The 14542-nt window shown below is 51.5% G+C and overlaps 6 protein-coding genes across 6 annotated transcripts; 1 reads left to right on the top strand and 5 right to left on the bottom strand.

Moving 5' to 3' along the window:
- Positions 1-49: 49 nt before the first annotated feature.
- M421DRAFT_98964 (uncharacterized protein) lies at positions 50-853 on the bottom strand (the record flags this gene model as incomplete). Its single annotated transcript, XM_033598687.1, has 1 exon — positions 50-853. The coding sequence occupies one exon, from the start codon at positions 851-853 to the stop codon at positions 50-52; it is 804 nt and encodes a 267-aa protein (XP_033452179.1).
- A 314-nt stretch (positions 854-1167) lies between these two features.
- Positions 1168-2535, bottom strand: M421DRAFT_406301 (uncharacterized protein; the record flags this gene model as incomplete). The annotated part of the gene is made up of 2 exons (XM_033590312.1): positions 1168-2312; positions 2434-2535. 2 exons carry the CDS (start codon positions 2533-2535, stop codon positions 1413-1415), a joined length of 1002 nt encoding a protein of 333 aa, XP_033452178.1. The 3' UTR covers positions 1168-1412.
- Positions 2536-6442: 3907 nt separating this feature from the next.
- Positions 6443-7497, bottom strand: M421DRAFT_13964 (glycoside hydrolase family 16 protein; the record flags this gene model as incomplete). The annotated part of the gene is made up of 2 exons (XM_033587462.1): positions 6443-7045; positions 7096-7497. Coding segments are annotated over 2 exons (1005 nt in total), but the record flags the coding sequence as incomplete, so codon positions are not given.
- A 1665-nt stretch (positions 7498-9162) lies between these two features.
- On the bottom strand, positions 9163-10603 carry M421DRAFT_90128 (uncharacterized protein; the record flags this gene model as incomplete). Its single annotated transcript, XM_033597827.1, has 3 exons — positions 9163-9450; positions 9491-9720; positions 10108-10603. The coding sequence occupies 3 exons, from the start codon at positions 10601-10603 to the stop codon at positions 9163-9165; spliced, it is 1014 nt and encodes a 337-aa protein (XP_033452176.1).
- Positions 10604-11685: 1082 nt separating this feature from the next.
- On the bottom strand, positions 11686-12479 carry M421DRAFT_417663 (uncharacterized protein). The gene is made up of 2 exons (XM_033591552.1): positions 11933-12479; positions 11686-11879 (listed from the first exon to the last, which is right to left on the bottom strand). Exons 1-2 carry the CDS (start codon positions 12033-12035, stop codon positions 11728-11730), a joined length of 255 nt encoding a protein of 84 aa, XP_033452175.1. The 5' UTR covers positions 12036-12479; the 3' UTR covers positions 11686-11727.
- Positions 12396-13968, top strand: M421DRAFT_98962 (aquaporin-like protein; the record flags this gene model as incomplete). The annotated part of the gene is made up of 3 exons (XM_033598686.1): positions 12396-12407; positions 12532-13153; positions 13205-13968. 3 exons carry the CDS (start codon positions 12396-12398, stop codon positions 13966-13968), a joined length of 1398 nt encoding a protein of 465 aa, XP_033452174.1.
- Positions 13969-14542: the final 574 nt, after the last annotated feature.

Below are 14542 nucleotides of genomic sequence, written 5' to 3'. Positions count from 1 at the left end.
TCTTGCAGAACACATGGACGCTGGTTGCGTACAGGTTATGTGTCTGTACTCAGTCGAGCTCCATTGCATCGTCCATGTACTCGTATGGTACATTACTCATGACAATGGCATCGTGCGCGTGTGTCGCAGGCTCAAAGTCTATACTGGACAAGGAGCTAACATCTACAATAGCGCCTCCATATGCCTGTACAACATCGTTTGCGTGTTGGCAACCAATGATGAGTGTTCGCAGCATTGCTCCAAGCTCAAAACTTGCTAATTTGACATTTTTAGTGGCAACCCCGTTGTCTGTGTATCCATTCGTCGTTCCGTCCTGCTCGTCTGCGTCTTTCCATGCATTGCGGTAGTCCTTGGCAAGGCCTAGCTGAATTCGAGCATCTTGAGTCCCGAGCGAGCTGTGTAGTGGGCATTTTTCGTCATCGAGTGCCTCAAGGAGGTTTGCGTGGAATGCATGCGAGGCTTGCGGGCGCGTGCGGTGCAAGTCCGGGTTCGTAATGTATCGAAGTGCGTTGAAATTCTCCAGCGGTACTGAACCTGATACACTAACACCAACTGCAGCTAGACAGATCGTGATGAAGCGTTCTAGAAATGTGTAGAATTCGAAAAAGTCAATCTTGAACATAGACTCTGCTTGCCTCGCAAGGCCCCTGTGCGACTCATCATGTCCATTGTGCTGCTCAAATGATTGTAAGATCTCCATGGCTTTGAAGTACGATACCATCAGTAGCTCAGCTTTCCATCTTAGGCGGCCCATGAGTCGAGTGGCTTTGTCTTTGTCGTTTTTGAGCTTCTCAGCTTTGGACTGCTTCAATTGCTCTAGCGGGGTCCTCGGCGCGAATTTGCTGGTCTTCATTGCGAGTCTAGGCTCTAGATGTCGTGTGTGCAGGTTGGACCACAGTAACAACGCGTGCTGCTCGGGAATTAGTACGACAGACGGCTCATGAGCCGCAGTATCGCGTGAAAGGGCGCTGAGAAGTGAACAAGGTCTTGTTCGACCAAACAACAGAAGCCGCGCCGGCGGCCCCGCTTTCGGCTGCTGACATCATTATCAGGGCAACCTCACCATCAATGTCACTGATCGCTGCACGTAGTTCTTGGCTTACACAGCGATATTCTAGTTCTGCTGCGACCCCTGCTGCACACTATCTATCTCGCGATCACGGACGGCATACCGATCCGCTCCATTCTGGATCGCGGGCACGTAATGCAGCTTTTCTGAAGTTGATGTTTCGCATTTCACTCAGGTCGACCATTATTGTTCTGCCTACGCACGCTGACGTTCCAGTCGGGTCGTCATCGCTCTAGTCTTCCATGTGATCCTCATCCGAAGAGCTCTCTCTAAAACGAACGTTCTCCTGGTGGTACGACACCCTCTCCCTCTCCAGCTCTGCCGCAGCAAGCTCTGCGGCTACCTATGCGTTCAGAGGTTGCCTGGCGATGAAAGAGCCAAGAGTGTGGTCTTTGAATATCTGGGCCGGAGTCATATCATAGACACGATCGAAGTACTTGTCGATGTTCCACTGGAAGTCCGGCCTAAGCTCAGCGAAGCTGTTGGCGATCTTGAAGCCTCCACGACGCTCTGAGTCACCATTGCCACACTCTTGACCAAGCAGATAGCCCCATTCCGAGGATTTGTCCAGGTGAAAGACGCAGCCAGTAAGCTTGTCCTGTGGATTGAAGTAATACAAGAGCCAGACTTTACCTGGCGTGCCCGGCTGCCTGCCATCGGGGCCGTTAGTGGTGACGCCGACGACGTAACCAGAGTACTCCCATCTCATATTCGACTCTTCCTCGGCCTGCACCTTCGCATTTTCAAAGTCCGAGGCGCTGATATTCATAGCTTTACCGAGCTGCATGAATGCGAAACCATATTTGTTCTCTGGGTCGAAAGTGCTATCCTCGGAGGAAGAGCTTGAGGCGCTGAAGTAGCTCTCCTCACTGGAGCGATTCTTGCGCTTGCGTCCGGCGCGCCTACGGACACTCTCAACGGAGGTGTCGTTGGTGAGGCGCCAGCCGTCGGGGATGTCGATGCCCACAATGTAGCCGTGAGCACACTCGTGGGGATCGTCGTGCCAAATGTTCTCTTCAGATACCACAAGCAAGCCCGTGATTTGCTCGAGCCTATAATTGTAACCGCAATGAGTGCCGACGCCTATGTATGGATGTTGTGAGCGATCGACGAAAGCAATAAGCTTTTGCACGTGTTTCTCGTCGCTCAACCTGGTCTGTCGGACCATGTCGTGATATATCCGTGCAGGCTTTGCATTCAGTCTCTGACGCGCGCTGCGCCTGTCGTGGAATTCTTCTGCAGTCTAATTGATGTATGTTTTGCGATGCTCAGGAATGGTCATGAGCTCTGAGAGGTATCTGTCGACGGCATGGGTGATCTCGAAATCCTCATCGAAAGGCACAAGCTTGCCGTTTTTTTCGTACATTAGCTCTCGGTGGCGTTTGCATATCTTCTGGTGTACCTCCCTGAGGCGGGCCTCGGTAGACAGAGAAGTTTCTACGGTCTGCGGCAGCAGATATTGACATCGCTGGATCTTGTGTTGGTTGGTGAGGTGGGTAGAAGAGTGGAATATTTAGCTTGCCACTCTCACCTACAATTGCCTCGCTTGTGACAGTCACGACTAATTCTAATCCTGCAGGTCCGCATGCTAGGTAAATGTGGCGCAATCAAGCCGGTAGCAAAGGACGTTCTCACCACTGCCATCGTTGATGTATCCGGAAACCCTCGCTATCAAGCTTTTGAGGTTATACAACCGGTGCAGCGTAGGTGTACTCCCTATTTCGCCCCTTTTGGAGGGTACATCATGAATGAAAGGAGCTCTGCCCGGATCTTTTCCCCGCTACTTCTGGGAACACCGAAAGCTTGTGAGCCAGACTATCCAGTATGAAACATATGTACCGTCAGGCTGAACTTTGATTCATGATGAAGATTACCGCCTCGTCTTAGCAATGTATTCTTGGTCCAGTATCGTCCACTGCATGGTTCAGGGTCCAGGGAACCTTGGACAAACTCTCTGACTTTGTATCTTGCTACTTCACGTAATCAAGCATAGGCAAATTATTTCTGCTGCTTCGAGAGAAGTATTTCAACCAGACGCTGGGACAGATACAGCATCCTTTGCCCGACGTTGTAGGTAGAAGTGGATGCAAGTCACCAGCTCATGATTGCCATTCCCATTAAAGATGGAGATACGGGCACTTAGTCTATTTTCTACACACAGCTCTGAACAGTGACAAATACTCTGCATCAGCAGCTGGAAGTATGGTAAGCTGACAATACCCCGGCCGAGCCTGTCTTTTGAGACACTGCTGCTAGCTTATCAGATCTCGGCCACACTATGCCCAGATCAAACGAAATTCCGATATCAATGAAGACCGTCGTAAGCCCGAGTTTGATTTCTTATCTGCACCTCCTTCTCCGTGTTATCCTCTGCACAGATGCACATCACACACGCGGTACATTCCGCACACTGATGCGGTGAAGCATTCTGACGCAGACGATTATATCTCCGAACCTCGGCCGTGATGAATTGCTCATTCATGAATGTGGGGATGGTCTGGTACCGAGTCAATCCGTTGCACCTACCGCATGGTGTCATTGGCCGCATCTCGCGATTGAAACTGACACTCTGCTCCGGCGCCCTAGATACTGCAATATCATCCTTGCGCGTGTCCTCGTACACCTTCTAACGTACTTCAGCGAGCCTGTCAGCGGACATGACCAAAGAACTTGACGGCATACCGCCAATACCAGCGCCCGAGAGATGTTTAGGGTCTACTGTAGGAGCACAGCCACGACCCTTGAGAATCGCATTCTCAGTGGCTTTGAAGTTAAATTTCGCAGTTTTGAAGGCATTCAGGCATCTCTGGCCAAAGTCTTGATTACGGATAGAGCCCCAGATGGCTTCGGCGTAGTGGACCCTCTTGTTACGCTGTGGTGTCTTCGGACAAGTCGCAGCTACAATACATTTTTTCGGTGACTGTTGAGCGCAGATAAATAGACAGGTCGATACTCCTGCCTGTTCAAGGCTATTTTTGACGCAGAAGCCCGTAAGTCATGCCTTGCTGACACTTGAGAAGTTGACGCCAAGGGCGCGCTCGATATCAGTGACGGCATATTGCCACTCCTGCATCTGTCGAAGAGTATTTTCTGGGGGCTCTGGGGCAAACCGTGGTGTAATAATGATCTGCAACAGCATATCGTGGATTGAGAGCGTAGGGATGGTGTTGGAGCGGCGCATGCCGTGAAGAGTCTTCAACCCAGACCAGACATCTATAACCTTCGCATGCTGCCAGTATAGCACTCTTCGAGTAGCCCACAGGGATTCCCAGGCAGCTGGAAGAGCTTCCTTGTAGGTCAAACAATTCTCCGTGTCCATAACGTCATCGTCCGGAGTTGGCTCGCGCAGGGTTGGGATGTTACCCATATCCCGACTACCATCGTCTTGGTCTGCCACATTTTCTTCTTTTTGCAGGTCATTGTATTATAAATCCAGGAAGCTCCAAGTGTTCTTGCCAGGGCGCTTCTTCCATGCCCCAAGGGGAAAGTCTGACTGTTGTAAATGTCAGTCCTGTACTCCTCAGTAATTTCTTGCCGGAAACTTACGTCGAGAAGCTTTTTCGAGAGGTGGTCTGACAGAAATTTCAACGTTATTTCGCAGCTGTCCTTGCACGGACCAGAAGAAGTCTTGCAACAGGTCGCGCAAGGTGGGACCCTTGACAATGGTAGCGTGTTCGTCGTCGGTGACCTGGGTGAGCATCTTATAGAGCTGTTCTGCAATGCAAGTGATGGTCTGGACGCTGAAGAGTGGGAGGACGTCAACGATGACGTGATGCTGGATGAAAGCTGCACTGCCTCCGATAGCGATAGTACAGACTTTGATCATGAAGACCGACAACAAATGCTGAGCACTATTCAACGTCAGCATACTTCGAATATTGCAGCCCAGAACTCTTCTGATGTCGATGCTGCAGTTAACGACTTTAGAAATCTGCACCTGCGGTCGAGCCCACTCGACCGCGCCGGCTTGCGAAAGATAGCTCAGATCATGCAACAACTTCCCAAAGCGCGTATCCAAGTCTTTGACCATAATTGGACAGTTTGGTCGACGAGTCTCCAGGGCCCTGGTGCAATAGTTCCTTTTGACCAAAGCAAAGCTAAGACCGAGCGAAAGCTAGCTGCGCAGAGCGTAGATTTTTCGAACCGAACGTGGCTTATCTTCCCAATGATATTTGAATCACAAGTCGAAAAAATACTCGAAGATCTTCGCTCTTAGGGCTATGATGAAGTTTGTGACTGGTTCCGAAAGTGCATTTGAAGGTGTCCTGAATGGGGTACTCCGCAGGACAGCATCCCCACGATGTCAAAGGTTCGTAAATAAGCCTTCAAGCCTTCAACAAAGGATGTGTAACATCAATTCAATTGTCCATAGTTTTTACATGGTTGTGCTCGAAGCTATTGTGCCCTTTGAATTGCGGCATATCAGCGAAGTAGTTGAAGCAAGTGCGATGTGAGCGCTCCACCATGCGCTTTGGATCAAAGACTTGACCGTAATGTCGTTATCATGTCTCTAGTCACAAGCACGTGGCAAGGTGCTCGCACTTCGTTCACATGCCCCGATGCAGGGAGCCACAAAAACCCAAGACGTGAATAATTTGTCTGCTGATCTGCTCAATGCATCTTCGATATATTTAAAGTAGATCTAGGTATATAACAATTCGTATCCGACGCAGACATCGATTATATGCACAGTGTACCCTTGCTATGCTTCACAAAGTCCTCCTAAAAGCACCGTTCTCTATGTATGCCCTCAATCATCCCAGACTTTGATATTACTGCTTACAAAGCGAAAATCCAGATACCAGCAGCAGCACCAGCAACCAAAGCACTAGCCTTGTTCGCGCTGGCAGCGCCAGTGAACTCGGCTGGTGTGGATGCAGCGGGTGTGGAGGCATTACCGCTGATGGGAGAGCTCGGAGGCAGGATACCAGATGGAACAGGCACGGACGGCGCCGGAGCAGTCTCAATAGTGAGACCACTGGTAGCGTAATGAGAAGTCGAGATAGCGGATGTCAGAGTAGCGGGAGGCTTAGCGGAGCTGACGATAGCAGAGCTGGCAGGAGGAGCAGCTGTGCCACCCTCGAGAGGCGAGGAAGCTGGAGGACCGGCGGCCGGAGTACTGCCAACGCCACCAAGGACGGGGGAAGATGCAGGAGCAGAAGAGACCCCAGTAGCAGGCGGCGCATCACCAGAAGGAGGAGTTCCAGTGACAGTGACGGTGGCGGTGCCGCATTCGCAGGGTGTGTCATCGCTGCCACTGCCTCCAGAAGGAGAGGAAACAGGAGTGTTGACAGAGCCAGCGGGTGTGCTGACACCTCCGGTGGGAACAGGGTAGTTGAAGTCAGAGTTCCCCGCAGAGACAGCCGTGGCGGTGGTTTTGCTGGGGTTGGAAGGCGTAGGGGTAGCTCCCTGCTGACCCTCAGTGCAGGTAGTGCTGGTGCCGTTGGAAGGACCGCCATTTGAAGCGCTGCCAGTAGCAGTAGGAGCAGCGAAGCCAGACTCAAGAGGCGCGCCAGACCCAGTGGCGGATGCGGAAGACTCAAGAACAGCAGTGTTCTGAGGAGCACCGTCCTTGTTGCCAGCATTGACAACCTCGATAGACTCGAAAGAGCCGGTCTTGTCCTTCCAGTGGTACTCAGTGCCGGGCGAGTAGTTGGTGACCTTGATGCTAGCAACAGTCATGTTGAAGGGGCCCTTGGTGTAGTCTACCTTGCCACCAGCCCACTGAACAGTACCCTCATTCTCAGAGTCACCACCGGGCCAATTACCCAATCGGACGTTGCAGGGTGTTTGCGGGAAGTTCTTACCGCCGTTGGCATCAGCGTAATTCAAGGTGCGCATGGGCTTGTTGTCAATGAGCCAGGTCAGCGACTCTGAGGTCCAGTTGAGGGCGTAGGTGTGGAACTCGTTTTGTGTGCTGGTAACATCGGCCTCGATCATACGGTCGTAAGTCGTGGTGTTACCTTTGCCGAAGTACTGCTTTGAATCAGTGAGTGCTCAACAAACGCCAACATCTCTATCCTTACGTTCATCTGCACCTTGGCATCGACACCACCGATCCACTCCCAGTCAACCTCATCAAGGTCGTCAGACTGAAGAACAATCGAAGAGATGATACCCTGTCCGGGGGCAGCTTTCATCTTGACTTCTACGTAGCCGAAGTGTAGGTAAGACTCTGAACCAATGGTGGGAGCATCGCCCTTCTTCGCGACAGTGAACACGGCACCCTCGTTGTTGTATGTGAGGCTACCAGCAGTCTGCTTCCAGCCCTTGATAGCATCTTTGCCAGCTGTGAAATCAGTCTCGAAGGTCTGGGGCATGGCTGGGTTATTCGGGCACTCCTTCTCTGTGGGATTGCAGTCGGTGAAAGTCTGAGCGCTGGCCAGAGCAGCCAGGGCGCTTGCAGCAGCGTAGGGTGTGAAACGCATCTTGATCTTAGTTCTTATAGAACTTGGCCTTCGGGGATGGCAGTTTGCCTTTATAGAATGTAGTCTTCACAGAAGATCAAACGGTACGGTACGTCGTTGCTATTGGTCGGGTCGTAAATCGAGTTGAGACAACGAACGTCAATCGCAAGCAGCAACGTCAATGAATGGAATGCTCAAGATAGAGCTTTGTCGTGGGGGACGTAATGAGTGAGGTCGACCAGCGTTCACAAAGCGATTGAAGGGAGCGTGGTGTAAGAGACCGCGAAAATGCACAAAAGTCGAAGGGTGGGACAAGAATGAGGCTTGAGTGCTGGAGGAGTACGAAGTATAAACAGCCGGCATCCGCAGTCCACGCAATCTCCGTTGGAACCCACGCTCCAAGCCATAGAGCCCATCGTGTCCGCTCATGCGACCTCCTGTTTCGAATCTCGGCACTCTGAACTGGTCAATCGTTGCGCTTCTTCGCTGTGTTCTGGAGTTCCATGAAACAAATGTGGAGTCTAGGGTGTGTCAGAAATGCCAAACGCCGGCCCCAGCCTATCACATCGCTTAGGTCACTGGGCTTGACTGAGCAGAAAACATCTGTGGCAGCCACACCGAACCCTGCATCTAGCCGCAGTGCTTCCCCTTGATAGTGATGCGCCGGGTCGGTGAGGCGGTGCTGTGAAGGGCATTGGCATGAGAGCTGACGATGAGGTCTGGTGGACGGTGCTTCCCCGGACAGGCGTCATAGTCGTCAACGTGGATAGTGCAGCATTGATGCCGGTCAGAGGTCCCTGCGGAATGTTGAGGTATCAGTGCTGTCAGAAGTCCAGCAATGACGTTATTGTTTTGCTTCGGTGAACACCTCGATGACTGCGATGAGCACTACCACGCACCCTGCACAATTGATCTAAGACAGTATCGCAGCCAGTGATGCAATAATCTGCCAGCCGTGAAAGTACCGTGGGCACACAAAGCCTCCAGGATGATGCTGGCGTATTGAGGCTATGGGCACGCCGAAAGCTTACCACACACGGTGTTCGACTGCCATATCTCCAGTAGCAGGCGAGTAGTAGTGACTTGCAATAGATGGAAAAGTGGTAAGTATCGAAGCAAGGACATCAGTCGTGTGACAAGTCGTTGCCGTGTTACGATTGCCTTGTGGCACGGGAAAGCACGCCCGGCGGCCTGGGCTGCCTAAGCAAGACTAACAGCAAAATCAGCACATCTTCGCAGCATCGCAAAATTGAGCAACGTCTCCTATCTAATAGATTGGCAATGCACAGTCTTATCCAGTAGCCGCATTGAATGACCATATAGCACTACGGGAAGCTCAATCATTAGTTCTCAACTGCTTTGGTGCCGGTGGAAGTCTGTTTGCCTTAGACCTCCAGATTCCCTTTTTAGCATCTCCCACTTGATTTTCGGTCTCCAGCTGAGACTTAGATGCGCTTCTCCAAATAGACTTCTTTCCGATCGTTATTGAGCTCGTTGGGCTTAGGAGACGCTTGTCGTCCTTGCTGGCTTGTAATCTCGTCAAATTCCATACTCTCATAGGCGGGTAAGACTGGTTGTCAAAGCTCTTTTCCGTATAAAAGTCCAACACTTTGTATGTGCTTCGTATTGAACGAAGTAGTAGCTATCCTTGGGGACTAAACCGTGTTCTGAAGCTGTCTGTGCCCACTAGCCCAGAACCTCTTGGATCATAGGTACCCTGTCGCCGCTGAATGACGGTGAAGTCTTGGTCATCGCCCTCGATGAGGCTCCGATATCCTCGGAAAAATGCTCGTCCAGTGGCTCCTCTTCCGCAGCAGACATCCGCAAAGTTAGATCAGTCCTGCCGACGCTTTTACGACGCCTCGGTGGCTGCGCCATGCGAACTAACCAACTCGGCCCGATCATCTCTCTTGACATATCTGCGGTTTCCTCGTCGCTATTCTCGGCTACAACCGAGTATGGCACGTCCCCTGACTGTAATGTGTGGCTTTTCTTCGGACAAACGCGTACATACGGGGCCTTGTTCCAGCATAAATATTGACATCTGTCTTACTTCCAGTTCGTTGGTGAACCCTGACTCGCAGCTGGACAGAGAGACATTGCGCTGAATTTGGAGTTCTGGGCGAGGATCAGCAATGTAATCCCTGTTCCCCAATTGTACGAAGCGATATTGCGCGGCTTGCTGCTGTGGGCTGCACGGGTGGCTTTGTACAGGGCCTGTTTTCCTTCTCCTCGACGTCTTAGCTTGTCATGATTTCTTAGGAATCAGCCTGGCTCTTGAACAAATTTTCGAAATGGTGCGGATCCTTTGAGTCTGTGGGGGCATCTTCTGGGAATATCAAGATCGTTTGGATCAAACAAGCATTGTCTGCCATGTTGAGTCTCGTTGTGACACCTGCCCTCGTTGTCCATGCTGTTTCTGAAGGGCGCTGCAATTGTTTCAGGTTCAGCAAGTGTCTCCCGGGCTGATTTTCCCTCTCTTCAAAGCACGGCGTGGTAGCAGGATCAAGCGGGCGTTCTTCTGCTCCCAAATCTGAGTTCAGCGACCGCCTCGCTGCCCCAAATCTGCCGTCTCGAAGCCTGAGGGTAGGATTCAGCAACAGGTCTGTTTCCGCTACGAGCTCCAGGTACCGATTTGAATGCCGAGGCGAACTTTCAGGCGCCCTCTGTTCTTGTTGTGACTCCCAAAACTCCGCTTGCTTCTCTCTCGGCCCGCGCCTGCTGTGTATCTCTTCGTTGAGGAAGTCCAGCTCATCATGCCATCCTTTGAAATCTCATTCCCTTTCCGTAATGCTGATTGGCTATAACTCCTCCCTGTAAAGGTGTTGAGGCCATCAGGAGCACCCATGGGCATATGGCTCGATGATGTTTCAACTCCTTCTCTTCGGTCTCTACGGCACACTCTCTCTTTTCCCGTGAACGCACTCAAAGCTGGTCTTCCACGTTTGGCAATCAGCTTATTGTCCTCGCTTAACCTCCCTTCTACTCTTAACCGTGCGGCATCTCGCTTTGACTGTGGAATATCGTCTTGTTCTGAAAGATTGCCAGGAGCTTGGGGAACTCCCACTCTTTGCGAAGAGGAGCGCCATACTCGAGAGATCGTGTCGGTCCACAGTTGGTGTGGCATCGCGGGGCGTCTCACGCTATGAGGAAGATGAGAAGAGCTGATTTGAAGGGACGATAGGAGAGGGCTCTAGGGCACTGGAGGAAGAATTTGGTATGCTTGAAGACATTTTGATGGTGCATTCTGTCTGAGAATTGGGTTGATGACGTATTTAGGATAAGATGTAACTTGTAAGGACAAATCATAACGATGATGACTGACACCGTAAGAATGACACATGTGCAGCAGTAAGACACCATGATCGCAAATTGTGCTCTCAGTTGGGTGGGACAATACGTCATGGTAGCGAAGACCCTCTAGGGAACCCCAGGGTCTGTGATCACAAGTCCAAGGTTAGCAGGGTGTGAGGCCCTTACTATAGGTCTCGATTTCTTCATTGCTAAGAGTAAGTGCTGTCCAGTGACCAGAGAAAATGTTTTGGCAATGGACTATGACCTGAGCTCTGTGCGCGATGTGACTGTCCTACTCAGACTGCCGTATGATTCTTGAGGCTTCAGGTGTACGCTGCAAGCATCGAGTTGATGGCATTGTGGCTCCGAGATCTTCAGCATCTGTACACCACTCAGATGAGGAATGAGTGTATCGGCTATCTTGGTATTCTGCTCGCCGATACTACTTGGGGCACGGCTCGCACGCGTCTTCTGAGCATCCAGTCTGCCTGACCAAATTTACAGCTTGGCTGACAGCCTCACGCGGATGCGTGTACTCTAACAGTCGTAGATGGCACATGTTGTCTCTATCCTCATCGTAGCCGATGTTAAATTCGAAGTCACCGCGCGCTTCTTAGTGGGTGCAAAATCTCCGACCAGACTGCGTACATTGACACGAGCCAGCAGTTAGCCTGGGCACTCGATCGATCGGGACGAGGGATGGTACGAGACAGCGTGACACTGTTGCTTTGCTAGCTTTCGAGACCTTGGCGTAATAGGAATTCGATGTTGATGTGGCTGGGGCTAACGTTGTGACGTCAGTCGAGCAAGACCTCGTGCTGGCCTGCAGCTGCCGGGCCCGACCATGCACCAAATCCCAATCAGGGAAGTGCAAGGGCCCCTCTTCCGTCAAAGACTTCTCTTTGATGGATCATGCCTGATCACACAAACCTGTTTACAGAAGAGGAGAGTTCTCAGCTAGCTGCTAGTTGCAACAATAAGCCTCCCAGAATTTGCGCACCTCACATGATGCACACATTGCAGGCCTATGTGCCCTTTTCGAGTGTGTCGATGACCTGTCAAACCGCTCATTCTTCTGCGACGCAATTTTCCAATCTCGACCGCGAAAGGTAGAGACGAACTTCCCACGGGCTAGGTGAAATATCGTTGACATCCCGTTTAGTCTTGCCTCCACCTGGATATATGGTCATTAGGCGCGGGTAGCGTCCTGCTCTCACGCCCAAATAGGCAACAAGCCACAACATCGATCTTGGTTCGCCTTCCATGTGGTCGTCTGGAGGATCTACGTCAAGGAGTGACTTACTGCTTTGGAAATAGACGATTGTGGCTGAACAAACGCATGGTCTAAGAGCTGCGGCTACACTTCGAGTGTGTGGATACGGCTTGGAAGCGGGTACTTGGCGCGTGGAGATGACGGGTGATGCATCTAGATGGTTGAAGGCCTTTCTACATCGACGGTAAGTCGATGACGACAGGTTGGGGAGTTGATATGAGGCACCGAATGCCTCCAGCTGCTGTGGCTTCCCAAGATCACTTTCTTCGAGTATCCCTTCAGAACTTGTATCTTCTTTCCTGCTTAAATTTTCTTCGTCGCGCCCCGAGACTAAGTAGTCTCAATAATCCTCATGAATATCAATGTAAGTCGTACGATGTCATTGGAGAACACTACAGCGTTTGCGAAGTCGAAAATACTATACACGATACTGGACAATTGCGTACCCATTTGTATTCAATGAATCAGTCACTGACGCATCCTCGTAGGAGCCCAGGCAGGGGAGGGCATTCGCCATACCCTTCACGAAGGCTGCCAACCCTACCGCCGAGCTGGATGATAAGGAACTTCGTCTTCCATATCTGAAGGGGCTGCCCGATAATATCCGTAATCACTTCATCGCCATGTGCGGTGAGTATGTTGGCACTGTTCTCTTCCTCTGGTTTGCCTTGTCAGGAACCCAGGTCGCCAACAGCATTCCGTCAACGGGAGGACAGACCGTGGCAGAAGCAGGCGCGAATCCTCAGCAGCTACAGTATATCGCTCTCTGCTTTGGTTTCTCATTAGCTGTCAATGCTTGGGTCTTCTTCCGCATCTCAGGTGGACTTTTCAACCCTGCTGTCACTCTCGGCATGTGCTTAATCGGTGCGCTGCCTTGGATCCGTGGATTTTTGTTGTTCTTCGTGCAGATTCTAGGTGGTATCACTGCTGCTGCACTGGTCACTTGCATGTTCCCTCATGATGGAGTAATCAACGTGCGCACCTCTCTCGGCGGCAACACCTCAGTCGTCCAAGGGCTCTTCATTGAAATGTTCTTGACTGCCCAGCTTGTCTTCACTATCTTTATGTTGGCAGCTGAGAAGCACAAGGGTACCTTCATTGCCCCAGTCGGTATGTTGATCCTGTTCGAATCCGTATGTTGCTGCTAAACTGTAACCTTAGGCATTGGCCTTGCCCTCTTTATTGCCGAGTTGACTGGCGTCTACTTTACTGGCGGCTCCCTCAACCCCGCTCGTTCCTTCGGGCCTTCAGTTGTCAACCGTACATTTAATACTTACCACTGGATCTACTGGCTTGGACCTATCCTTGGCGCCATTGTTGCGGCCGGCTTCTACAAGTTCATCAAGATTCTTGAGTACGAGACTGCCAACCCAGGTCAAGACAGCGATCGCGCCGCCCATGTCGAGAGGAGGAAGAAGCTGTTGCTCGCTGCTGGTATCAACGAGTACGACGCGCACAAGGTCGCCGAAGAGCTCACCGAGAAGTCTGTCGTTGCCACGGCTGATGGGCCCGACGGTACTATCGTCGCGAACGGTCAGGGACGCAGTGACCACCCCGTCGACGCGCAAGGCATGTACGGCACGCAGTTCCGCCGCCCATCGACGCAATCCTCAATCCATAGCAAGCGCACGTCCGATAAGCAGGACGGCAAATTCGATGCTCCGTATCAACCTCAGCGCCCACAAGCCACGACCACAGGCAGTCAGATCGGACGCTTCAGTTATCTTGGCGATCGCGGTGCGGCGCCGGGCAACCCAGCAAATGTCCACGCTCTCGCGGTGGAGACCAGGATGGACTCACCGGCGATGACGACGAACGATCAGCTTTATGCTCCGCTTGCGCATGGTACTGATGTCCCGCTCGGTGGTAACGTGCATCCCGAATCTAGGCAAAGGTTTGGCAGGACGCCGTCGAGCTACGCTTAGCTTACCAGCCTCTTAAGGCCTTAAATACTCTTGCCATAATGGGTGAGGATACTTGAGGGCTGAAAATACCCTTGCTTCTCTTTATAAGCCCTACGTTCGGCTCTGGTGGAGTTAGATTGAGATGTGTAGAATGACTAATTACGAGATGCAATGACACTACTATTCGCACACTGGTATCTCCTCTATCTCTTCTTGAACTGTAGTGACTACTTTAATCGGCAGTCTTCATGGACCGAAGGAGCGACTTGGTCCTATAGTATGACTTACCGGCAGGCACCACCTTTATCTTTGCCCGCGACTCATCCTTCACCATTTTCACCCTATCCTTGCTAACTATCAACATAAGGCACCCCCAATGCACCCTTAACAAACGTTGCCTCTAAAAATTATTCTGCACCTCTGCCGGGTATCATAGGTGGACTCAAGTCCAACGCATCGATGTCTCAAAACCCACAAAGCAGCCTGTTCACAGCGGTTAAAGGCGCGTTCGCACACGCGACCGAAAGTGTCTGTCCCGCGGTAGTCCAAACCATGCTAGCCAGTAGTCATTTTGCAGATACTTGTCTACGATTTG

This window comes from Didymella exigua (assembly GCF_010094145.1).
Source record: "Didymella exigua CBS 183.55 unplaced genomic scaffold M421scaffold_5, whole genome shotgun sequence".
NCBI classification, from domain to species: domain Eukaryota; kingdom Fungi; phylum Ascomycota; class Dothideomycetes; order Pleosporales; family Didymellaceae; genus Didymella; species Didymella exigua.
Note: the sequence above shows the minus strand (reverse complement) of the source record. Positions and strands in the feature narration are given on the sequence as shown.